This window comes from Drosophila suzukii, chromosome 3 (assembly GCF_043229965.1).
Source record: "Drosophila suzukii chromosome 3, CBGP_Dsuzu_IsoJpt1.0, whole genome shotgun sequence".
Classification (NCBI taxonomy): domain Eukaryota; kingdom Metazoa; phylum Arthropoda; class Insecta; order Diptera; family Drosophilidae; genus Drosophila; species Drosophila suzukii.
In genome coordinates this window covers 19,425,876-19,453,381 of record NC_092082.1, presented here as the reverse complement: position 1 = coordinate 19,453,381, position 27,506 = coordinate 19,425,876, and the positions used below count along the sequence as shown (strand labels likewise).

The following is a 27,506-nucleotide window of genomic DNA, read 5'->3' as shown; positions in this document are numbered from 1 at the left end:
ATAATTTTTAGCTATAGCTCTTCACCGTTTCAAAAATTTCCCAGTCAGTCCGCCATCCAGTTTTAAATGATATTGCAATATTTTGCCATTGTTGTTCAATTCAGCCCTTAATTCTTCTTCTTGAAAATTGTAGTTCTTCTCCTTACGAAAATGAAAACAAACCAATGCCGGTAAAGAATAAAAAATATTGAAACGCATAGATTTTTGGCCTCTATGAAATTATAATTTACTTGTTAAGGTAAACGAAATCGCAACTATAAGTTATATGTGTGGACCAAGTTAGCTGAAATATATACTCCTAAAAAAATATTACCAAAGCAACCGAATTGTAACTTGTTTACAAATCGCAATTTAAAAATTTCCTAGCCTGAAACGTCCCAAAACGGGAGTTAAAGCACTCCCACATTTAGCAATTTGTCTGAAAGTATGATGAAGGACTTACTTTAATAGTTCAGATAGATAGGTGGTTAAACTAAAGTCCTACGCTATTTTATTAAATAAGTTCAATAAAAATTAATATCACAATAGTTTTGTCGAGTTGAAATCTGTCTTCGTTGAGCAACTGCTCTCCGCATCAGCTGTTATGGATAGCGGATGGTGGATGTAATCGGTGCTTCTTTTTTTTCAAAGCCCCATTTGTGTCCCACGGATGGACTCTTTGTGGAGGGATTATAAGCTGTGTGAAACAACTGAAGATGAAACATAAAACGTTGTTCTTAACGCAAAACTATGTTTAGATACGTCTATGATTTTTTTCAGAGCTTTAATTTGTAATTTTTTCATAAATAAACCATTTAGATAAAGATAGGTACGCGAGGAGGGAGTTATAAATGTTTTCAAGAGTCGAAACTGATATAATTTGTTGAAACCCTACAAATGTAACTACAGCTGTATTGTAATGGTCAGCTGTTTAAGTCATGCCAGATTTCTTTATTCTGCACAACGGCATTTTGCAATGTGTTGCTTGTTGAAAGACATTACAAATTAATCAAATGTATTTTCTGTAACCACCAATTTATTAATAATACATCAACGCTTTTTAAAGAATATTAAAGACAGACCAGTCTGTTAACTTTGTAAACGTACGGAACCAATTAAAACACAATCAACTCATTTTTAAATAAATACTAACGATGAATCTTTTATTATTCACCAAATTCAAGTGCAAGCAGGCAACAAATCGTGCATAAATTAACAAACATATGAATAAAAAGTCATTGTATAATGTGCGGTAACTTGAAAGCACATGTACTTCCGGAGCGACTAAACGGGGCTTAAATGCCAAGTCGGACCTCCAACTATCCATGTTTTTCGTATTTAATCAAAGGAGTCCTGGCTGCAGGTTTGCGTAAAAAGGTTGTTAAAATTATTATGAAATGCCTGTTGGCATGCAGGAAACCAACTTCTCTCGGAGTTTCAGCCATTTGCCGACCGTGTTTGGTCCTGGACAAATGACCACTTATCAACGTGTAATGAAATATGGTGCATCTGCTGCCATAAAAGACAGCCCAGCCCCAGTTGGCGCCTTTGTCCTTGGACGGTCAGCCTTTTGTCCTGCCATGGCATGTCGTATGAATTATGTTGATGGCCCCCAGACACCCCAACCCCACTGGCATGCGGGTTTCATTTATTACATTTTGGCTTTTTGACAGATTGCTAAGCGTAGTAAGCGCTTCCGCACTAATTTCCGTGTCCTGCAACTATTCGTTTTCTGGACGGGTTTATGCAGTTAAAAAAATAGTGTATAAGGACGATTGGCAAAACATTCTCAGATATAATAAAATATTAATAATATTGCAGAGGTAAAGATAAAATAAAAAATACCAAAAAATAGGTAGATACTATAAATCTTAAAAGTGTTTCGCACAAGAACAAATCTTTTTTTGTAGTGTAACTGGTTAGAACTAAAAGCAAATTACTCATCACATCAACGGTCAGCAAGGGTCTCCTGTTTTGGTGGCTTTTTATTATGTATGCCATGTACAGGGATTTTAATAAATCGTTTGCTACCATCTACGAGTATCTATTCGTCTCTCGTTGGACATCCTTTCAACTAGGATTTCCTGACTCTCGGGGTTTTTATTAGTTTGTCAATAAAGTGCCAAAGACGTTGATTATGATCGCCATATATTGTCTCTCTTATGAGTTATCCAGCTGATGGCCTGCAGGCCAGGAAAATTTACGAGATGTTCTCAAACCATTCTCCAGATATGAGATTGTTTATTTCCTTCCGTTTGCCATACTTCTTAACAGTTTCCTGTGAATCCTTTGGAGACTTGTCCTTCTGCTTTCTGCTTTCCTATTTCTGCACTAAAATAGGTTTATCAGTTTTTAGATACGAGCTAAGTTGGAGCTAAGTAAATGCCATATCGCCTAAGGCATGCTAAGTAAACAGACCCTTTTAGAAAGCAAATCAAATTCTGTCGTTTTAAAACGAAGCAAGGAATTCTGTTGAATAAAAGCTTGTGAATGTCTCATATTCTTTAATTTGTTTCATTACTAATTATAGTAGACTTTTATTAAAAGGGTATATATACAATATGTATCTTGAATACACGGCAAGTTGGCAGTTGAACATATTATTGATAAAATATGAAATATCGATTTATTTGCATTCTCTCTAGCTCAAACCCCAACTAGTTGAAAAATATATGTGGTAAAATTCCCATGTATCCAGCAGATTAAGGAGGTATGGTAGTTACATCGCAGACAAACGAGACAAGTTTCTTACATTTGTGTGCATGTTCCATGAGCCACTTATCTACATCCATACCTGAAGGTCCTTGGAAGAAAGGGAAGGATATGTCCTCTGCGTGCACTTTGTAATACATTTTTAATGCACTTTTGCTGGCCGTGTGTTTCACACAACCAACAGGGTTAAGCTATTCGAAGTCTGAGGAGAGTTTGTCCTTTAATGAAATTAACTTTTTCTTCCTTCCACTTTTGCTGAAAACTGAAATAAGCAGATGCGTTACACTCTCAATGGGTTTTATTTATAATTGAATTACTTTTAAGTGACTTTCAAGTGGCGAATAGTTAAGCAGGATACAATCTAATTAAAACATATGAAAACATTATGCTAGGGTAAGGAAAATTCTTTGGGACTGGGATAAGTTTAAGGAGGGGACGAAAAGACTTACATATTTAAAGCTGAGATAAAAGCGCCTATATGGAACTAAATCCTGAAAAACAGCAGGAATTTAATAACGTTTGAGTCGCACCATGTACCCAAATAATTTTAATAAACGGTCTCCCCATACACATTGTCTTATATAAAACAATGTCCTGCTTCCTTTTGTTTATTGCTGGTGGCAGGTGTCGAACCGAAAAGTAATTACCATAAACTATGAAAATGGAATGTGTTTATTGATTAGTTTTGTTTAAATTGTAATTGAAAACTTGTAAGATTTCCAATGACCGATTAGTAATGGCTATTCAATATTCATTCAGGCGAGTCGGACACGCGCCAAAATTCAATGGAAATAACAATTTTAGATTAAATATGCCGCTTTGATTGACACTTGCATGTGGCCGTGATTGAAGGCGGAAACGGATGTCATGACCGCTGAGCCTGAGACTTTCGGGTGGCCAGGTTAACATAATTGAACAGCCTGGTGCCGCGTTTCGTTATAATCGTCATCGCCTGCTTAAGCCGTTAATAACACATCATTTTTGTGTCATGACCAACGTGACCTAGTATCCTGTTACCAAGTCGCGTGGCGCGGCTGCAGGAGCAGCAATTATGGCCATTTAATCCGCAACCACAAGAGGCATAAAAACTACAAATTGGTTTAGGATTTCGTCGGGTTATTTGCCGGTTAAGTGGCCAGCATTTGCCATTTAAATCAAAAAAGTATTCTCGCACGCACACTTCACCCCAGGAAATTATTAGAGGTCGTTTTCTTTTCAGGGGAGGGAGAAAAACCGGCACGCAACGTTTCTGTGATCTCAGTTCTCATAACTGCCTGAAAGTATGCCTTAAAAATTTATTTTGCATTTGATCGGTGTAAAATTAATGTAGAAATCTATGAGATCTCGGGATTAGCTTGAAGAATTCTTCTCAAGTTTCAAAGATTGAGTACTTACTTTAAAAAAAGGATATTTTTTAATTGGTGTCAAGCCCCATTTGAATATATTTTCAATCTCCGTTATTTCCTCAGTTAGGGTTCTTAGTATTGTAATATCTATCTATTCAAAACTAGATTTATTTTTGGTTTTCAAATATTTTTGTATTTTTATTTTCATTTGTTTTGTAAATCTTACATAATATTTATGCGCTTTTATTTCATTTACACATACACATAGATGTATCATATATATATATATAATTTTTGTTGTCTTATGAACATATTCATGAGATCAGTAATGATATTTATGTATATTAAAATATTACAGCATAATATAATATGTACAAGTAAACAAAGTGTTTTCTGCTTTCGAACATAAAACTAAAACAGAAATGTTTTCTTAAATTGAATTGACAAAATTGCAGAATCAAACTTATGATTGAAGTTACGATATATGTATAAATGTATAATATGCGAAATACACGTGTTCATTGACAATTATGTGTCACTGTTTTGGCACCAAACAAAATTCTATACAAAAAATGGCATTTGATTCTATGATTCCAACTGCGCTATATACAAGGTCGAGTAAAGATACTTAAATTTAAAAACGGATTAAGTCGCATTGGGTCAAAAATATAAATTTCTGTGTTTCATTCTGATTTTTTTTTCCATTTGCTTCGTTTTTCTTTAACTTTTTGTTCGAGTATTTATGGCAAACCAAAAATCTAATCGATTTCTGGGCGCGAGGCCACAAAACTTTACCGAGATCATTGTGAAAACTAATTAGCCATGAACCGAAGAAGCAGCCAGGATAATTCCAAAGCTGACATCCCGGTTCAATTGATGCAAAAAATTTACAAAAATAATTTTTCATTGGGTATGGATGTAGTTTTTTCGGTTTTGTGGTAGTTCAAATTAATATTGATACATGTGTACGAGAAAATGTTCTATTGCGTTGCTGGGATTTGTCTGGATTGGGAATTGGGATTCGATTGGGGCTGTCACTTAGGCTACACAAATAATATTGCTCTATATACAAATATAAATTCGTGTCCGAAGACAGCGCAATAAACTCACTAAACCGACTTAAACATTCTAGAAGTAGAACTAAAACGCTTGGCGAACTTAAACCTAGACTTTTCATTAATTTTTGTTTCTGTTTCTGTGTTTCACTTTCTGCTTTCTATAACATTTCTCATTGTAAAAAACGGTTGATGTATTTGTATTGTATAAATCCATGAGATCAATGCGATTTTTGGGAATTGTTTTTTCTTTCTTTTTGATTGATTTTCTCTTATTATTTTCGCTATGTTTGCTTTCATGTCACGGTATTCGATTAGCATTGAAACGCCCTGGAAATTCTAAGCAAGTAGTGAAAATTGCCTATAAAATATGTTTTCCTCCTCATTTCTTTTTTAACTTTGGCTAGCTGTGGAGATCAACTTTCATTAATTTCCATTGTGAGAGATCATTTATGTGCATTCCAAAAAAGACTGTGTAAGAACGGGAAAACCATCTCTCTCCTGGCCAAGTTTCAAACGTTTTGCCATCAACTTCCTGGGCGTGGATCTTAAAACTACTATATTGTGAGACCAATTTGAATATGATGATGAACAAACAATGACAAAAAATTACAAATAAACATAAATCATAAGAAATTTAACTAAAATAACATGACATAAACCGTAGACACAAAACATCACAAAAATGGCGTAAAAACTATATACAAAATTAATTTAATGATTTTTCATTCATTTTTTTTGTTGTGTTTTTCTCTGCTTTTGTTTTTTGTTTTTGTTTTAACAATTAAAGCTAGGTGTGTGATTTTCTTGTGGACTTACATTTAAAAAATTCTACTAGTTAAACATATTTAAAATATACTTTTTGTTTTGCTTGCAATTCGGAATTGCAAATGCGAAGACATTGAAATTGCAGTTTATTTTGTTCTACAATAGAAATAATTTTGTATGTTGCTTACGAAAATGCAAGTGTGGAATTGATTAAATGCGAATCAAAGATTATCAAAAGTATCTCAAAAAGTGGCAGTTTTCTTTTGCGTATCTCTTGTTTTTTTGTACTTTTCTTTTTTTTGTAATTTGTAAATATCTCTCAAAAGTGTGTACAAAAATATGCATATGCAAAAAAAATAAGTGTGATTTGAGTCTCTTGCCAGTCTAAGAGTTTTCATTACTTTGAGCAGTATTAATTGTTCACTTTGAGGAAAGTTCTGTTTCGTTTCGATTTAGAAATACAAATGCAGTTACCATAGACAGATAGAATATATTGTTCTTGTGTCCCGTCAACCTTCTTAATCTTATGTTGGCTGTGTGTGTATATAACAATTCGTTTACGAATTAATGACTTTCTGCTTGCGGCCTTGCAGTTCAATAAATTCGTTGAACTTATTTACGGTTTAGCTATAGCTATATCTATGTATAGATCGGCATATATCTTAAGTGCTAGCTGATTTAACTATAGATCATTCGATTACACGTCTCCCGCGGTTTCATCGCGCCGCAAAGAAGCCACAGCCCATGGCCAAAACGAAAACGGTCACAACAGTTGGCCAGGTGAAGCTCTGTGGTTTCTGGAAGGAGAAAAGAAAAGTGGGATTTACTTATTGGTCTTGCATTTCTCAACTAACTATTACAACATGTTGCTTAAATACAACATTAATTAAATATTTGTAGCAATAGAAGTACCTCTCATCAGCCTCTACGCAAAAGAAATGGACTCATTTTAACCAATAGCTCCCCTGTGTGGCATAAAATATCTAAAACCACACACGTGACCGAAACCACCCCTCTGAAACCCAGCTAACCCCGCCCCTCAATCAGTTTGAACCGTAAATCAAGCGAAACTATTGACTCTCCAGCGGATGAACTTCATGTGGCCTGACCCAAATGGGCGGTCAACTTTTGTCCGGTCACTGGTTTAATTATTTTTCTATATAACGCACTTGACTCGCCCCCCTCCATCCCAAACCCGCATCAATGGTTATATAATTTACACCATTTATTTGTCCAATAGTCCACGCTTCAATGGTTTCAGTGTGGCGCGTGTGAGTGATGAGGTGGTGGAACTACAACCACCAAAACATCTAACTGACCCCACATTTATTATGCAAATTCGCTTTTCTGCTATTTTTGTCCGAATTTTGGGATATATTTCGGTTGGACTTTTGTGGCTTTGTCGCTGCGGTTAATGGTATGAAAGGCCATCGAACATGTGGCCATATTTTGATTTGATTTTTGGTGAGAGGAAAAATTAATAACGACGACTCGGTGTTATGTTTAAAAAATGTTTTGTAAATGCCTAATGAAAACTATTTTATAACAAATTATATATACACAGAAAATTTCTGATACACTACTGACTGGACTAACTTTTTTTCAATTTAACTTTTCTCTTCTCACTATTTTGAGAACATTGATACCAAGATGTACTTACACGATTTTTAAGAACGAATGCTCTCAATTCAAGAACAATGTACTTGAATATTCCTCTCTGTGTAGGTATATTTTAAATGTATTATAATTGGAATATAAGTGATTCTTCTTGATATAAGAACAAACTCTGGTTAATTTCTGATTAATTTTTAAGAACAAATGCTCTCAATTCAAGAACAATGAACTTGAATATTCCTCTCTCTGTAGGTATATTTTAAATGTATTATAATTGGAATATAAGTGATTCTACTTCATCTAAGAACAAAACTCTGATTAATTTTCCCCCTTTATAACAATATTCTCAACGTATTTGCATCTGCATAAGTACGAGCATGTACGCCTATTTCAGATTACGGAATTTCTCACGCTCTCATTTAGCAGCTGACGGAGTCTCGGATAAGGTCAGATCCCAGGGAGCTGAGTGGGCTGCCATGCAGCTTCCCGATCAGCCCGCAGCCTCCCCAAGGATGAGCCCCCACAAAGCGATGGGCGATAAGAACAGCCAGTCCCAACATGAATTACAATAAAAACAAATCAAAGTGAATTGGAATAATAAAATGTAGGACCGAATTGGACTGGAAAATGGTATCAGGTCTGAGTCGCTGTGTGTGTCATGCGATTGCGATTGAATTTCTTCAACTATGCATTTCTTTCAATTGCGCAGGCAAAGGCGCAAGAAACTAAAACTAAAAAAGCGCAACGCGTAAAAAAGTGAGCTCAATGAGGGCCGTCACAAAGGCCCGACTTAAGGGGGATACGTATATGGTATATGGTGTTATATAGAGGCGCCTGCCTTGATTAACATAAAGCGAGACGAGACGAGACGGGACGGGACAAGTGACATGAGCGACTCTTTCTCTCCGCACTGCGCAATTAATTTTTATCACACATTTAGCATGTGCAAAAAGTGTTATACATGCCCAGGCCACACTCTACTAAATACAGATACATTTGCGAGTGAATCTGCGACTCCTTTCGCCTGTGGCAATTTGTCATTCCTCGGCGCGTATTTTTAGCACTTTTCCTCTAGTTGAGCCTTTGAAAAATGTTTGCCACGTGCCACGGCTTTCGAGGCAAGAACTGGTATAGCAGATGTGTAAAGCCCCGAGTTAATGAACTCCCCAACTTATCTCCTCTTGTTATTCTAATTGCTGGATAGTGGGGGGCTGAGAAAGTACTGCCAGTGAGAATGGAATAGAAGGGGCCTGTCAGTTTCAAATACTTTCTAAATATACCCGCTATGCAGATTTGATGCGATTTCAAATAGTAAAAGAGTTGAAAATGTATAAATTATAATATTTCATAATCATAATTATTTTTGAGCGATACTTCTAATTAATACATATAAAACTGGAAAATAATGGCTATTGTATGTTATTATGATTGCAATCCCTGATAAATATATACTAACTTAACAGAGATAATTGTGACGTTTTCATCTGAGTTGAAAATGTTCTTAAAAATAGAACGACATTTTTGAAGTTGAAAATGTTTTCATTTTGCTAGAATCAAGTTAAATATACTTATCAAAAAGATGTTAAGTAAACTCAATAAAACTTTTCTCTTTTTACCATTTTGTTCTAAGATTGAGAAAATTAATATCAAAATGTACTAACGCTGTTTTAAGGACGAATGTTCTCAATTTAAGAACAATGTACTTGAATATTTCTCTCTGTTAGATTGGAATATACTAGGATTGGTAGATATTTTCTTACCTTCTTCTCGGCCTTCGCCTTTTGTCGCTCCCGCTCCACCTGTCGCTGCTGACTGATGTGGCCATTGGTTCCACCACTCTCCGCATGGGAGGATGCACTATGGTCACGGGGCTGGCTGTTGTTTTGGCAGACTGGGTTATTATCGCCGCCACAGTGGCTATTGGAGCTCTTCTTCTTCCGGGGCGGGATGCGTCCATTGAACTCCTGCAGACGCTCCCGTCCGGCCGTAAAGTTGTCGTAGCGATCGAACTCGTCCCAACTGGCCTCATGATCGCTCTGGTATTCGCGCTCATCCTCGCCCGTCGAGGTCAATCGCTTGCTGTGGGAAGAGACGCAAAATGGGCACTATGAGTATCGCTGCACATATATACGACTGACTTGGGAACTTGGGAACGTCATGGGCAATTATCAGTCGGTTCGGATTGGTTTGGCACTGTATGCCACACTGTGTGTGTGCATAATCCAGCGACAACTTGGCGATTTCATTAATTAAAAACTTAGCGTTGAGTCATGGGAATTGGACTAGGGGTCGGGCGGAACGTAAGGTGCCCAGATTGCGTTAAATAATCTTGCTATTACGCATGGTACTTAATTTTTATTCATTATTATGCCTTGTGTGTAACTGTTTCTTTCAAGAGAATGTCTAGTCATCAGACTCAAGAGTGTGTAATGAATACCCCCAAAAAGTAGAGGCTTTTAAAGGTTAATATATGCCCTACAATTCGTGGAGGCATGTTTCTTCGAAAGTTTCTGGAAAGCTAACGGATATAAACCTGATTTTCAAAATTATTTTTCAACCTGTTTCTTAACATTTTCGATTTGAGGCACAGGAAAGATGAGGTATTGGAATGTTATTACTAAATAGGTTCGAATCCAATTTATCTGGATAGGGGAGGTGACTATAAAACTTTTTAAGGACAGTTAAAATCTGAGGAGAACGCAAACACCCTAATATGAAAAGCTAATTGGGTAATATATGCCCTATAACCCAAGTTCCTTACAGACTTCAATGTGATCCCGACCCTCTTTATTATTATTCACACTTTCTTATGCTATTTTCTGTTTGCCTTACATCAGCCTTGCTATGCTTCGGAATTGGTGTATCTTTTACCCATATATCATTATAACACCAAGATATGTAAAATACATTCTAAGGTACCTTAAACGGAAACCTCTCCTGGTCATTCTAAACATATTACGGTTCGGAACTTTTCCCCCACATTTTTGGGAGCTCATCGATCCGAACCTGTATCTGAGTACCCCCCAGGCATTGTATCTTTTGGCACCCTGCATCGCCGGCTACTCACCGTCTGGCCGCATCCGACTGGCTGCGCTGCAGGCGCATCTTGGGCGCCACTGGCGCCGACAGGGGCGTCGACGTCGACGAGAGGGGGCTGTGGATGTGGCCGTGCCAGCCGAAGGCCGCCGACGAGGTGGAGGTGCCCGCACTGGCCGTGTTCGGGGTGGGTGGCGGCGTGTAGGCGGCGTAATAGGGACCGCCCATCCCGAAGGGGGCGGAGTGGTGCGGCATCATGTGCGCCGACTGCTGTGGGTAGCTGTGGCTGCAGTGCATCGCCGGCGCTGACTGCGGTGGCATTGGCTGCGGTGTCGATGGCGCCGGATACGGCGGATGTGGCTGCGGCTGCTGCTGCCGGAAGAAGTTGTACTCCTCGCCGGAGGAGAAGCTCACGCTGGTGCGGGGGGTGCGCGGGTGCGGATTCGAGTTCGGGTGGCCGTGGGGGAAGAACACATCGCCGCCCGTGAAATTGCAAGAGGGGCTCGGCGGCGGCGGATACTGGAAGATTTGAGGGGCTGCAACGAAAGCGGGAGATTTTATAATTAATATACAGTCAGCATTCAATAAAAGGTATTTCAGAAATATTATCTGAATATATTATTCTTTTATTTACCATTTTAAAATATTAGTAAAAAGGTAATAATCCATTTCATTACTATACATCTTTATAGACAGACTCTTTAAAGTAATTAAAATTAGTTCGCCCTCTGGATGATGTACTGTGCACCTACTTATACCCGTAATAAAGATCACCCAACAATGGATGAGGTAAACAAAGGTGGCATTGGCCGGTTCTGGAATGAAGTCAACTTGAGTCAGTGACAATGTAGGGAAGTTTCTAAGGTCGGGGTCTGTCGAACGCATTGTCTTGCCAACTGCCACTTAGCCGACTGACTGTAAAACCTGGCGTAATTATGGCAAGTCCTCTCCGATCATAAAACCGCCCATAAAACGATCTGGTAGCCCCCACCAGCTACAGGCTTCAGTGCACATTAAAGTGGAATATCTTCATATACTGGTGCAGCAGGAAACCACATAATGTAGCTTTTAAGATAAATGTGCAAATAAGATGTTATATGAAACGTTGCAAATATTTAATGGGTTTCGGTCACCTTTATTTCAAGTCCCTTAATTAAGTAGTATGGCGTATTTACCAATAAAACTAGTCATTAAAGGTTTACTTCGTAAATTTATATGGAGTATTTTATAAATTAACCGAAAATCCTTATAAAAGATATTATAACTTCCTAAATACACATTTTTATAACCCATCTGAAACATATCCATGAACAATGGCAAACAAAATTCCACTTACTCGCAGCGTTAAGTATCTTACAAGCCGCCTCAAGATACATTTGTATCTCAGTTGTTTACACGTCATTGCCGATTCTCGTGCTCACTTGCTCTAAGTATTTCTTCTTTTTTTTTTTGTATCTTTGCCAAACATTGCCAAGAGCATCTACTTGAGTGGCCCAACTTGAAAAGTATCTGTATCTGCCAGTGGGATCTTCCAGCTTTAGCATCATTTATGCATGCATCGAGAAGCGTATTTGTATCTTCTGTTTGACTGCCAGTTGTATTTCAATTTTTCTCCTCCTTTTTTTTCACTTGCAATTTCATGCAAATCGACAACAAAAGCGTTGATAGGTAAATGCGCTGCTAAGCTGGCCACTTGATATGCGCATAAATTGTGAGCTCCCCATTAGTTGGGTGTACATTTTCATCTGTATGATTTCTTAATGTTTATTTACTTAAAAAGCCATTGCCCAGCGAGACAAATGATTGATTGTAATGCAAAATTTATACAAATCGCCAGCAGCCGGCGGCAGAAGTACAAGTATCTTACGGATGCCGATTACCGGACAGCAAGAACGATAATTGACCGCAGGGAATGTCCGACCATCTAGCCAATACATCCATCCATCCGATCTGGCTGTCTGCCTGCCTCTTTGTCGGTGGTCAGTTTGCAGATATACAATAATGTCACTCACTGTCAACCTGCAGGCGACTAATTTGCAATTTGACCCAATAGCCTTGAACTCGAATCGAATCGAAACGAGCCCACAGCTGTTGCGTTTGCGTTTGCATTTGCAGTTGCAGTTGCAAGAGCGCAAAAAATCTGTATTTAATTGCAGGCCAGGCCAGGCCAAGCCAAGACAAGCCGATCCGAACCGAACCGAAGCGAAGCGAGTTAAGAGCCACTCCTTTTGCCGCAGCCTTAGCATCTGTATCTGTAAGATACTGCCAGGCATTTGAAACTAGTTTGCTATGCAGTTCGCTGGCTAGCAGCTGAGCAAAACTCACGTGCGCTCGCCGCGCGCCATCGCAGAGTCGCTTTTAACCTTGAAAATCTGCCAGCTTTAGCTTCAGCTTCAGAAACGAAGCGAAGCCAACGGCAGGGATCATTACTGCCTGGCCAACTTATATAACTAGCCATGCCATGGCGATGCTGGTGCACAGAGAACAAATACCACACATATTAAAGGGATATTTTGTTTAGTACGAACCCAAAAAGTCCTCTTTTAATACTAAAAATAAATGTTTTGATATCTGAAATAACTTGTATCATATAATACTAGTTTAAATGTAGTCCAATATAGTGGTCAAGATAAGTAGGGATACCTTTTTAATCATCAATTCCATACTCTTTCCTATTTTACTGTTTACATTTCCATCCTATTAAATATAAAGTATATTCTACTGACTATGTTCTTGTCATACCAAATGTGGTAATTTAAATATTTAATGGATGTCATAGTAAAAATAGCTGTTTGAATACCTTGAATAAGTTGTATCACCCACGGTCAACTTTTAATCGGTAATCAAGCCTTATCCTTTGTGTGCTGATTTCCTTTTTATCTCATGTCTTATATCACATATGAGGTACTATTTGAAATTCCAAGCCATGTAATATAGTTGTCAAGATAAAGATAAACATATTTTGATCACTTCTCCCTGTGTACTGCCTTTATGATGAAATTGACGAGCTATAGCCAAAGCCCGAGCCCGATAAAAATGTTATTACTAATTGCAAATTGTGTGGAAAATTATTTACCAACTCATTTCGTTTGCCATCGCATTTACATATGAGATATATTTTCATGCGGTGCTGGCACAAACGGTAAAGCCGTCAATATAAATTATCCAAGTGATCGTATATCGCATAAATTGCCGTGGGTTACTAAACTGTGATTTAATCGGAGATCGGAAAAATACGTATGCAAACTATACACAGTGTGATTTAATCTTTGATTAAGTGAGAATGTTTAAAATTCAATACTTAAACGGTGATTTTGTTTAACAATGTTATCGGTTTACTATCTGAAATCTCAGAACATTCTCAAATAAGAAAAAGCTAAAATCTGTTATTAAGTAATTTTATCTGATTTTTTGTGTTCTGTTTTGTTGAGCAAACAAACTACTTGGTTCGACTTAATTAAATTAAGGCTTAATAATGCCAATTATGTTTTATATTGTGTTATCTAATTCGCACTTTAATTAGGTGTTAATCAACGGTCAGTGATCTTTTCTTATTGTGTTTTAATTTAGTTTATAAATTCGTTTGGGATTTATCACGAACAGAAATGTGTTAATTAGTCTTTTAAATATCTTCTATTGAAGGAAAATGTACTTTATTTTTAAAAGCTTTCCATTTAGGCAGTATTTGTTCAATCTTTGGCTTATATAATCAATTTTTCAAATTCTAGAATTTTGAAAAGCTTTGCTTTCCTGGCCATCTCTATAAGGTAGTTGGGTCCGATCATTCACGGCACCTCAACCATTTTTATGATCGCAGCTCAATGCGGGCGATGCAGTGTTGGTGACGAAACGTGACCAATTGTTGGGAGTATTGTTTTTTATTCGAACAATATGTGCAAAATGTTTAATTGAATTACGAGTACCAGTCGCATCTGGACAGAACAACGGGGACTGAAAAAAAATGCAATTATGTGTATAATTCACTTTAATTCTCCATCGGTTCTAGGCGATGTTGCAACCATTTCTAAGGCCGCTGGGCAGCAGCTGACAAACATCAATCAGGCAAAAGTTTAACTAAGCAGAACGCCTCAGAAAAAGCTTAAGAACAGCTCGGAGGCAGCGGAAAAACGTGAAAAATGCCTCGCTTTAGTTGCCACACAAAAGAATAAATCGTCGTCGGCAACGTTGAAATGCATTTTTAGTTGTGCCTTTGCAGTTGATTGCATTTGCAGTTGCAGTTGCAGTTTGCTCGCCTACCCGCAGCATATGTTGCTCATTATAACCTTGAAGTGCTGGCTAAATGCAAAAAGAAAAAAAAGTACACATAAAAATATACTAGAGTCACCGCACCGCACGGGCGAGTATGAATAAATACGAGTGCGGGTTCGAGTACTCGTATCTCTGGCAGCCCAACTCGAACAATTGCGTCGCACTTCGGAATCGGCGGCTAAACGAGTTTGCAAAGTGCGAGTTCCATAAGTTGGTCAGTGGAACGGAATGGGAAATGCCATATGGATTGGCCAGATATCGGGGAAGGAAGCTATAGCCGAGCTGAGATATAGGAAGGAAGTTGTGGCTGGCAACGAGATGAGATCGCAAAGAGTTCTTTCATTTTTTTACCAACTTCTAGGCTTATACTGTAAAAATAATCACATACTTATTATGAATACAATTATCTAAAAGGTTTTTTAAATTTTACTTTCATCATTCAAATACTATACAAATAATAATATCAGTAGTTATTGTAATTATTGTAACTTAAAAAACTTTATAGGGAATGAAACAAGCTTGTTCCAGTTTATACTGGTACAAAAATCTTTTAAAAAGGAAATTATATCTTTGATCAGCCAACTTCGAAGCACAATTTGGATAATAAACCCCCATGGCTTCACCAAACAATCTCATGTTTCATTTCTGCCATCAAAACTCCAAGCCATCGAATCTTTCAGCAAACTGCAATCTCTTATCCCAAAATCTCGAGACCCTCAAAGCAAGCGGCAACTTCACTTGACATTGACATTTATTGATGAATATTTAATTTAAAATTTAAAAAAAAAATATACAGAATCGAAACAAGCTCAAGATGACAGAACAAAGGAACACTCCACACTGAACTCCATTTTAAACTCAAGCAAAGCTCAGGATTACAACATGAAATGCATGTCGGAGACCTGAATAACTTGGCCAAAAAAGTGTAAAAACTCATTTTACAGTTAACACAAAACGCCCACACACGAAGAGGAAGCACAATCAGCTATGGCAACAACCAAAAACAGTAAATAAAAATCCCACAAAAATTACATATGAAGTCGTTCATTTAAGGCGATTTGTCGTCTGTCACGATGCGAGATTACTAATTTGGTTGGTCAACTCGCATTTCAGTTCGTCAGATCGTCTGTCACCTCGATTTAATTAGGCAACAGCTGCCGATGTTTCCCCACAGATGAACGGTAAAAACTGCTCATGGCCAAGGCAAGTGACTAATTAATGGCTCTTCAGGAAATTGGTAGAGAATTCGGGAAACAATGATCAAGAAACTCTGTGTTCTGGCTTCTCTATATATGACAAAAGATTGTTCTCTGAATGCCTTTTGGGGGCCTGCACAATTCGATCAAGTTTTTGTCTCGAACTGCATGTCAATCAGGTGTCGATCTATGTACGAATCTACAATCTACAAAGATCAGATATCCCGCTGTTAATTACCAATTTTGGTAAGCTGCTAATTAGCCATTTTTGGAATGCGATACTTTCGGAACAAAATATAAATGCCCATAAGGAGCGGTACAAAATATGCGGAAGCTAATGACAAATTTGCGAAAGTAACATGATTCATGTGAAAAGAAGGAGAAAGTTCTCCTGAGATGCTTAAAGAATGATTCTTTGATACACAACAATTTAATAAAATGGCGTAATGCCTCAAAAACAAAGAGAAAGTTTCTTTGTTTATGATTTGGCAAGCCCAGATGGAATCAAATTCACGCATTAATTTTGTGGGAATCCAAGAAAACAAACGATGAATGTTATCTACTGCACTGGTGCGTCAGCAAAAAATCCCGATAATAAAGCCTAAGGTCAAGTGTGTATGGAGAAGATAAATCCCATATTGTCGGCAATTCTAATTCTAGACTTTGATGATCCGAAGCATATAAATTTTATTAATCTTCTCGAGGCAAGGCTTACTAAAAACGGGGCCAGCAAACACGCGAGCAATAACTGCAACGTTAAAGCTAATATGCAAGAATTCAATTAAATATCTCAGGAATTAAATGCCGTTGAAAAACGGCTTTAAGGAATGAGGAAACCCTTTGAGGGACAGCTGAATAGAATTTCGAAACTCTCCCACCCGCCTGGCATTTTCATTCTTTGCCAATTTCCATGAGAGAATTTTCTGGAAATAGCTCAAACGCTTATCACGACAGAACAGCTAAAACCAGGGGGCTATAGAATGTGCAAGCTGCTCAATATTTTATCAGCGACAGACAAATGCAATTTTTCAATTTCCTCACTTCACTCCGCACAACAAAAGCAGAACAGCTTAAAAGGCCATAAAAAGCCAAAGGAAAATCAGGCATAAGACGACGTTCCCAAGGAACTTATACGATGCACATCGATTGACAGGAAACTGAGCGAAACACAAGTCTTTGGTCTTGGCAGTTGTTTGCATATTTTCCGGCGATCCAAAGGATTTTCCGGAGGAGTGGAAAAGCGGTGAGCATGTGTTCTGTGTGCCGGAGGAGCGTAAAAAATATGGCTGGGTAAAACAGTAAAATATAACTGGCTGAATCAGCTTGAAATAAGATGAAAGAAATTTAAAGTATTCCCAAGATATATGTTTGGTAGTAAAATATAACTGCTAATCTAAACATTTTTATAGACCATAGTTACCACTCTGTAAAACCTAAAACTCATTAAGTTCTTAAGTGTAATTCAAAACATTTCTGCGTTCTTTTAATAATACCCTTTTAAGCTAAATTTTCCCAACTTCCGCACTAAAAATATGCTCATAAATTTTGCCATCGCCATATAACCGAATTTTATCACTTTGCAACGAGCAAAAAGCATTTAGCAGTTGATTAAACCGATTCTCCTGCCAACAACACGCTGCAATCAACAACGTAAATGCGAAAATTACAATTAAACAATAAATAAAACTGTACGCCAGCATTCGATCAGATGCAACGCAATTAAAATAATTAAAAAAAAGCGAGAAAAAAACGAAACAAAACTGCAGCCGCAAAACGGCAAATTGCACGTCTCAACGGCCGAGGCAAAAAAGTTATTAATAAATGAATGGGAATTGCATATGCGACTGGGCCAGACTGGCTGTCTTCGCTGCGTCATCCAATCCAATCCCCAGCAACCACTCGGAGGTGGCGTGCCCGAAGGGTTATCTATACTCGATCCACCGATGCACCCCGCCAACCCACTCAATTTTCAGAACCTCTGAATCCACCGATCCACCGAAACACCCACCCACCGACCGCCTTTGGCGTACTCAATTACACGAGCTTATTTGTTGATTTAATTGTCGTTTGGCACTTTGTTTGCACATTTAGTAAGCGCATTCGATTTGTTTACCAAAGAAGTTGATATGGATATCGGTACTCGAGAAGCGATACAATAGCAGGGGCTCTGAAGTAGATTTCGGTCTATTGTTACACAACAAGAATTTATATGGGTAAAATTGACCAATACGGATAGTTAGGTAACTATAAAAAAGGCTGGCAACAGTTAAAAATTGGGATAGTAGTGTCTTTTTTTGTTGCTTTGTTTATTTTGTTGTTATGAGAGTAAGTATTTCTTTATTATTTTTTACATAAAACAAAATTATATGGGTAAAATTGACCAACACGGATAGTTAAGCAACTGTAAAAAAGGTTATTATTTAATAAAGTACTTAAACAACCATAAAATAAAATGTTGTGTGTATTTTGATGTTGTTAGAGTAACTATTTCATTGGTAAAATTGACAATTCGATGGTTTGGGCCCATTTAACTATTATGTTGGGCAATTCCACCAATTTTTCTAAACGCAGAATAACCGAAAAGGGGAAATATGGGTTCAGAAGGGTTTTTATTGAAGGTCAATACTAAAAATTCAGTTATAAACGTTATTTAATATGGACCTAATGTTTTCCCCAATTTAAGCCCTTAAAACCTATCCCTCCCTTATTAAAACTTCCTCACAGAGCCGCGAAAACATTTCCCCTTTGGGAATCGGAGAACACCTTCAGCAGGAATGTTCCTTTGAGAGCTCATCGCGGGGAAAATTTGAAAGTTAACTGGTGTCTGGAGCGTTCGCCAGCTTGCCAATTATAACAAGTAGCCAGGTATGCTGTCTGCCGTCTGTTTTTTGTGCCGAGGAGTATATCCTGTTCTTAGTTTTCCGCCTTTTGATACATATCCTTTTCCACTTCTGCCTTGAGCGTGTCGCACAAGTTCCATTGTCCCGAGTTGCTGAAAAGGAGTCGAGTTGTCAGCGAAGAAGGGGCTTCGCCTGGCTTGTCTAGGCTCAATTTCATAACAAAAACTTGAGCACGTTCTATCCTTAACCCCCCGCCGCCCCCTAACTTAACCCAAACGCCTCAGTGCAAACAATTTAGCACGGCCTCAGCGGAGACTTAATCAAAAGCCAACTTAGGGATCCTGGCAGACTGTCGTCTGAGCCCGATTCAACCGAGTCCCGACGCTTATAGTGCCTCAAAAGTGTCAAGTTTATACCTGGCATTCAGGTAATACTTTTTTTTCTTATTAGTCAAAGTGCCTGGCGGCCATTTAAACTTGAAAAATGTGTAAAGTTCATTGCGCTGAATGGTGTGAAATGTAAACAAACTGGAGATGGTATTTCTATTCCTTGAATAGTTTGAAAACCCCGAGGCAAGTACGAAAACCTAAGCTTGCATTAAAAATCAGGCAATGCTAGAAAATGTGTAGCAGAGCACAAAAAAATTGAAGGGCAACTCTGCTTGGTTTCAGTATTTTCTCTTCTCAAATTTTCAAGTACAATTGTTCTTGATATCAAGCCGTATGTGAACTCATTTTCTTGAAAGTTTCCTTAGATAAAAATGTGTTTCGCAGCTGGTTCCAAAAGTTTTCTGCTCACAAACTACTTTCAACTTTTATGAGCAAATAATATTTGAGTAAAGATTTCCGATTCGATTTGTCGCAGCTGTTTTGGGCAGATCATCAAAAAATTTATGAAGGCAGTAAACCCATAAAAAACTATGCTGTAAGAGATGAGAAACCTTAAAAAGCGATTGTCTTAAATGAAATGAAACAATTACAAAAGACGCAGCTCAATAAAAACACAATTTGCATGGGAAAAATAAAGAAGTCGAAACAAAAACAGAGGGAAACAGAAATTCACGGTCAATGTAAAGGCAAAGCCATAATAACCACGAAAAATGCAAAAAATAAAGCAGACAACGAGAGAGCAGAAAAAAGCGAGGTAAAAAACATAAAAAAGTCTGGTATGTATAAATCAGCTTGGCAACAGGCCAAACAAATCGAGATGCAAATGACGATGATGAAAGCGGAGGAAAATCCTCCTAACCTAACCTCCTGCTCCTCCCGTTTTCCCATTTTCCCGCCCCCTTTGGGTAGGCTGTACAAAATAAAAAAGAGTTCAAAACTTGCGGTTAATCGGAGCCCTTGTGCGCCCTCTCGTTCTGTCTCTCTCCATCTCTCTTTCCCTCTCTCTGCGCAGCAGTCAGCTGTGTTTTGTTGCCAGGCAGGATGCGGCAGGGTCGCCATTTTTGCCGCCATTATGCCGCCTCTTTACCGTTAGCTTCGTTAGCTGCGGCATCGGCATCCACGAAGTTGCCGAGCAAAACAAAATGGTTGAAAATGTCAAGTGCGGCAGCGACGCCGGCAGCGAAAAACAACGCCTAGCAGCAAAACAGCTGTTGGCAACAGCAAAAAATAAAGCCAAGCCAAGCGAATGATGCGAATTTGCATGCCAAAACGAAGCAGCCAAGAAGTGGGGTTAGGTGAGGTGGAGGCTGTGATGGGAAGTATCTATTTGTATTGGGTACTATGAGATACCTTGCTTAAAGTAGGTACTTGGTACAAACATATAAAGATAATATATTCCAAAAACAAAACTATAATATATAATTATAATTATCGTTCATTAGAAGTGGTGTACCTATGATTAAACTTAAACAACTTATATAATAGATTAGTCAGGATTACATTGCAAATAAAACTAGTTTTACCAAGAATTTTTCCTACTGTACCATTTACCCAAACAAGCTCTATTAAAAAGGGCATACTGTGTGTACCAAGTACCTTTTCTCATCACTGATTAGGAACCACTGCTGTCATTGCACCTTTTGTTGGGCGCCACTTGGTATGGGCTATGGGGTGGCTCTTTGGATGCTGGATCCTTAATCCTCTCCCAAAACAAAAGGCTCCCTCCTGCGTTTTTTGTTTTTGGTAGGGAAAAGCTCTGTTGGTATTTAGGAATTTTTGTCGGGGTTGTTTGCGCCTCGCATTTTTAGGCTTTTAGGGTTGATAGCTGGCTGATGACTAAGCGCGTTTCAGGGCTAAAAGTATTCTGTGTGCTTCTGGCTTACATATATAAAGGGCGGACTGAGGGAACCAGGAAAAGGGTGCTCGCATCTTGGTTAACTACAGTTTATCCCGTTCTCGTTTCAAGTGCTTTAAGCATTGTTAACTAGTTTCGGGACGTGTCACTATTAGATAAATTATCCACTCGAGTGGCTAACTGAAGTAGATGATCGGTAAGTGTGGATAAGGGGGCTTAAAGATTCGTGGGTAAAATGCGATAGGGGAAGTGTTGGTTGAAGAAGAAATGATAATATTCTATGCTTTGCATGCGAATTTGCTCAACTTTGGCAATATTTTCATAATAATAATTATAAAAAATGATTTTAAAGACGGCAAAATAATGAAACGCCCAAAAGTGACTCACGCCGAAACCAAGAAGGGAACTCTCTTTTTTTTTTTGGCTTGACCAACTGTTGCTGACAGTCGCGAAAAAGGTAACAAACGAAATAAAACGGCCAACATAATAAAACAACAATTTGGCTGTTTGGTGGGGCCCGACCGCAGCTGGCAATCATCGACAGCGACAAAATCAATTATGCAAAGCCAACACAAAATTAAGGAACGCGAATGAAAAACCGCAAAGCAAACATGAAAAGCGCGCAAAAAAAGAAAAAAGTGGGGGAAAAACAATAAAAAACTGACCGCACTCAATGTGGCCGAGCACAAAAGCTACTTAAACAACCGTTAAGTCAAACACTTTGCAAATGGCCCACACCCTCAACCCGTTGGGGCCCCTCGGAAAATCGGAAAACTAGTTGCCTAAGGTCAAATGGCGTTTAATAATTTGGGTTAGCCGAGCGAACTGTAACAGATACGGGCCGCACTGCGATCGAGATACAGATACGTATCTTGCAGATACCCAGATACATGGCCACACACTCCAGCGACTCAAAAGTAAGACATTCGACTCGAGTTTGGCGCGTGCCAATTAAACGTGCTTAGCTCTTTGCTCCCAGCTCTGTTTTACCGCTTTTGGTTTCTGATCCCCTGCTTTTGGCCAGGTCTTTATTTTTCCGCTCTTGGCTGGTCCAGCAGCACACGCCCAATTTTTAGCCAAGAAATACGGGCCATATCGCATGACAGCCGACTTGGCAGTTGGCTTGCATCTGTCTCGCTTTTCGTATTGCCGCTTACCACATTAACAGATTTTAGTCGGGATTGGCGGAAGATTTATGAGCCTAGTTTAGGGGATTATACCAAAGGGGGGCTTTTAAAACGATCTTAATGTGATCGATTTAAGTTTCGGTAACTATACTACTTTTATAACTTCATTTTCAAGTGAAGATTAGATAATATATATTGTTTCCAAGTTTATGTGGCTTGTAAACAGTTTTTAAATTTCTTTCCTTATATTTATTTATTCTTACCAAGTTCAACCAAAACTGTTTACAAATTCATTGTAACTGGATCCCTTTACTCCAGTAAGCCAACATGTTTGTGTTTTTGCATTTTTGTGACTTCCAGTTTATTTGGTCAGCTCCCTCCCCCAATCGAAACTTCTCAATTACTTCTCAATTTTCCCCTTTTTGAACTTGTTCGATTAATTTTTATTGAATTACCGTTTTGGGTTGCGGCTTCCTTTCGAGTGTGGCCGAGTAATTTAATGCAAATTTCGTGTAGCCTTTCGCTCTCCCTTTTTTTTGCTGATAAGCTGACAAAGTGCTGACCTGACCATACACAAAAATTTAAAAAAAAAAACTGGGAAAAGAAAACAAAAACAACCTGGAGGCAGTTGACGCAGTTGCTCGAATCGCTGGATGAGTCAACAACCTTGAAAAGTGAAACTTGCACAGGGCGAACTGAAGCAGTTAACAAATAAAGTCACAACAACAACTTGGCTAATTGCTGACCCATTTAAAAATGAGAAAAACTTTCATGCCTGTCCAGGTATTTCCTTGTGTTTCAGTAGTAGGTTAAAGTAATGATCTTATAATAAGGAAATGTTAAATTTTTATGCAACACAAAATTCTATAAAGAAATTAAGAGTTTGTTGGTCGAAATAATGTTTAAAGTTTAAGATAACTTTCAAATAAAATAATGCAAATGATAAGGATAATAAAGATTTGAAATTAATTTATGGGCAATACTTCGCTGACTTAGAAATATTTTTCTTAACGGTTCTAGATTTCTTTTCGAAATATCTTTCGTTATGTCTTCTCTCGTTATTTCTTCTATGTTAAATTACCATTTACTTTTTATGTTCTTACATTATATTTTGTAAGCCATTTTAAGTGAAGTTTCCCTAAGAATAATGATTTATCTCGACTCTTCATTAATGGATAAATCTGTTTAATATTTAGTTTGCAACCTCTTATCATTTTCTTATGTTCAGTAATTTTTGAAATCTTAAAAGTTTTTAGAGTTTTAGAACGAAGAATCGAAAAATCCGCTTTAGTAAATTTATTTTTTTCATATTATTTGCGATCGTTCTTTTTTAGGTTTGTATATTATACTTCCACGAGTTTAAGTGGTTTTGAGTAACCAACTTAAAAATATATTAAAAATTTCGAAGTCACCTATCATCATACTCTATTAACAGTAGAACTCCTCGTAGAACCTCGTTTCTATTGAATGATATGTAAGTTAAGAATATTTTAAAACCGCACACTCAAGTTCAGAGTTCAATAAACTGATTTTATATCTATAAAGATTCGCGGTTCTGCTTGGCTCTGGTAAACGATTATGTTTATAATAAAGAATGATTCTAGGGATATGTAAGATATGAACTCCCTACTTGTGTATCTAAAATGTTTTAATATCTGAAATTTTAAAGATCCCTAAGATAAATGGATGGTGTTATATGCCAACATTCCAATTAAAGTTCAAGAACAAGAGTGAAGAATTCGTATGTTTTCCGAGGATCTTTATAGACTTACCGCTCTGCTGGCTCTGGTAGATCCTGACCCACTCGTAGAGGGCGTAGAGCACCTGGTCGGTGGGCAGTGGCGACTGCATCGGCGTCTGCGTGGCCGACGAGGTGGTGGTGTTCGGCGACTGCGAGGCGGCGCTGCTGGCCCCGTCCGAAGACGAGGATGCGGAGGACGAGGAGGCGGAGGACGAGGACGAGGCCGAGGAGGCGGAGGACACGCCCGACGAGGAGGTGGTGGACGAGGCGCTGGAGGGGAGTGGGTGCGGGTGTGGGTGGTTGTGGGGGGAGGAGTTGCCCGAGGCTCCCGATGAACTCGAGGCTACGTCATCGGCGCCGCCCTCGGGCAAATAAAAGGGCACGGCCATTGTGAGTGTGTGTGTGTGTGTGAGCGCTGGCTTCCTTTTTGTCCTTATCCGCTTCCTTCCTTCCTGCTCTTTGTTTGCACTTCGCTCTTCTGATTGTTCTTCTCTGGTTTGTTTTTCTTTTCTCCTTCGTTCAACTTTCAGTTAGAGTTCACTTTAATTGATTTTGTATTTCTTGTGCAAGATTTTGAATATCAGAAACTTTTGCATCTTTTCGTGCAGTTTTTTGTTATGATTAGTTTTTGGTTTTCTTGATTTGTCAAGCAACACTCAAGTCAAGTTTTCGGTCGATTGGTTAGTTTTTCGGATTCTTTTGCATTTTTCATCAAGCCTTTTCGTGTTCAGAACTGATTTAAAAACACAAACAACTTTCGTCACGATGGTTCTGGTTTTGATTTTTTTTTTTTATGTAACTTTGCTGTTGTTGTCAATTGGGGAAGAGCACTTAAAACGTGTCGCAGACTCAAAGAAAGAGGGCAGAAAACACGTCTTACTGGCTCCGCGGCTAAAAAAGAACTGTTCGCACTGGAGCCTCAAACTACGGCGACGGCGAGTCGGCTGCGACGTCGGCAGCGAGGCGGCGTAGGCGCAGCGGACATAGGCCGCAGCCAGTGCAATCGCAGTCTCTCTCGCTCTCGCACGCTCCCGCTCCTGCACATGCACATGCATGCAGGTAGTTGTGGGCGGGCGCGGGGGCTGGGGGAGGTGAGAGAAAAAATTGTAAAAAACTCGCTCTTTGTGTACCCTTTACTGGAAAATGGAGAATATATTCGAACTAGTTATCATCATAGGCTCCTTGCTAAAAAAAAATAATTTTTAAGCAAAACAAATTTTTTGTTACCTAATAGTTGTTGTATAGTTATGATTATTTTTGCTAGTTAAAAGAATTTGCACATTTTTAAATCTATTCATAAAGGAACCTATTCCAATGGTAAGCACTGTTTTTAAAATAAACAGTAATAAATTAAACTACTAAAATATTATATTATATATTAAATTTTTTTATTAAGCAAAACTCCTGTTTTAAAAAGTAAGATTCAAAAATTGATCCTCGAAAAAGCGAGTAAAGGGTATGCCAAAGTCGGTGCTCCAAAGCGAACGTTCTTTCTCGTTTCAACTGAGAGTGAGTGGGCAGGCAGGCTGTGCACGTATGTGTGTTTGTGGGTACACAAAGATCTTGTTGAGCAGGTAAATGCAGAAGAAGAGCCAGCAGAAGGAGCGAAGAGGTGGCAGCGACGCCGACTGCTCTGCCCAGCGAACGTTAAAGCAAAACAAAAACTGCAATTGTACAATGCTCTCCGCTTGTGGTTGTTGCTATTGCACTTTGCTCTTGCCTTTTGATTTTGATTTTTTATTTGTTTAAAAAAAGAGAGCGGAGGAGCGCGAGCGAGCATTTTAAGAGGCTTCAAAACGCAGTAGAAAGAGTATGAGTGATTGGGAGTAGATTCTATGAGCGGCAAAAAGGCAGTAAAAAAATGTAGTGAAAAAGTAGTAGAAAAGAGGAGTAACTTTGTGTAAAACGGGAACAGCTCATTTTTTAGTTTTTTAATAATTAAAAGAAAACTAAGAAACAGTGATATTTAAAATTTATTATTATTTTTATAAAATATTCGACTATAATGTAAAATTTACAGGCGAACTTAAATTAAGCTATAGCTACGTGGCCTTAAGCTTGATATTTAAAATTTGAAATGCTTTGTTATATGAAAAATACAAATTTATTTTCTTACCTAGAAGGTGGTTAAAAGGATGGATTTTTAACAAAACTTTGTTAAAAATTTAAATAAGTAGATGTACAAAATAAGAACGAAAATCATTCGTTAACTTGTTAAAGAAACTTAATAAAATTTAATAAAATAAAATGCGTTCGTCTATTGATTCTGTAATATTTCTTTAAATTTTTGTTAACAAAATGGCTCGAGAGAGATTTAATCTGATTTTTCAAAGAAATTAGTAGACTATAAACAAGTATACTAATTATGAAAAACTACCAGTCAATATTTCCCATTTGGATATTGGTTATTTTTTATCAATTTCACCATATTTCAAAAAATTCACTGTGCAACATGAAAACCAGTTTCTGCTTTTTCTCCTCTCTTCTTCTATTCCTACACCCCTCCCACCCACACTTCGAATAAACAGGCTTTTTCCTCACTCTTTCTCTCTTTAGCTCCTTCTCTGTCTTCCACAACTTTGCGCGCGAAAATGCTTGAAAAATATTACGAAATACGCGTAAAACACTTTTATGCATTTAATTCAAATTTGATGGCATATTCACATAATTGTCAAAAGTGCAATTGATTTTGATATAAAGGTAATAATTTAAGATTACGAAAAAGTAGTATTTTTGAGTTTAATCTTTGCACTATTTAAGCAGATTTTCGGGCTTAAAACTTAAGAAAAACATTTATTGTAGGTTTTTATTTTTTGATCAAAAAATGTTTTCATTACTTTTGACTAAATAATATTCTTGAGTATTTCAAATATTTTTAAAATATGATTATTTATGATCTGTTGACTAATATTAAAGTTGTACCTCAACTTGACATGTTTCCATGTATTTTTCTTAAATAACAACTCTGTATACTAAACAAATTTAAATTAAACCCTAACTTATGCTCCAAATCAAGGTCAATTGAGGTCAATAACATGCCGATTAAGCTCGAAGTGATAAGCTAACGACTCAAGATACATTACGCAAGGATTTCCGCAGATGATGAAATTCAAGAATACACATGCACAAAACAACATAAAAACATGAACATGAGCGAGCATGCAACAAGCGAAGAAGTCCAAAGCAAAGAGAACGAGCGGAGGAGGGGGAGAGGCAAACAGGGATTAAACAGAAAAAGGGGCTCGATTTTTGCGATTTATTCTTTGTCTTTCCTCAGCTTGCTTATGTTTTTTAGACAGTCTTGTTTTTATTATTTTTATATCTTTTTCGCTTGCAACTCCAATTACTCGAGGCAGTGCAAAATAAATAAAAAATATTTGGATACGATACTGATTAAGCGTAATATGAGTGCTATGTGTCGTCGAATTGGCTGCCAGAGTCCGTAAAAAGAAAAACAAACAAGTGATATGGGGGTGGGGGTGTTTTTCATTTTTCACGAATGTGCAGGCCATCTGAAAAATGAGATAAGAGTGCTTCGAATGGAGGTGGTGAAATCAACTCAAAGACGTGTTTTAATTT

At 37.9% G+C, this 27,506-nt stretch overlaps 1 protein-coding gene across 1 annotated transcript; it reads right to left on the bottom strand.

The window, feature by feature from the left end:
• Positions 1 to 6,148: 6,148 nt before the first annotated feature.
• hid (head involution defective) lies at positions 6,149 to 24,835 on the bottom strand. Its single transcript, XM_036815705.3, has 4 exons — positions 23,959 to 24,835; positions 10,542 to 11,046; positions 9,235 to 9,553; positions 6,149 to 6,657 (listed from the first exon to the last, which is right to left on the bottom strand). The coding sequence occupies exons 1-4, from the start codon at positions 24,314 to 24,316 to the stop codon at positions 6,577 to 6,579; spliced, it is 1,263 nt and encodes a 420-aa protein (XP_036671600.3). The 5' UTR covers positions 24,317 to 24,835; the 3' UTR covers positions 6,149 to 6,576.
• Between the last annotated feature and the right edge of the window lie 2,671 nt (positions 24,836 to 27,506).

What these genes read in the sequence shown, in the direction of transcription:
- hid (XM_036815705.3), bottom strand. Translation starts at nt 24,316, where the DNA reads ATGGCCGTGCCCTTTTATTTGCCCGAGGGCGGCGCCGATGACGTAGCC. An exon ending in CTACCAGAGCCAGCAGAGCG is followed by an intron (nt 11,047 to 23,958) that starts GTAAGTCTATAA and finishes CTTTCGTTGCAG; the next exon opens with CCCCTCAAATCTTCCAGTAT. An exon ending in CAGTCGGATGCGGCCAGACG is followed by an intron (nt 9,554 to 10,541) that starts GTGAGTAGCCGG and finishes CTCTTCCCACAG; the next exon opens with CAAGCGATTGACCTCGACGG.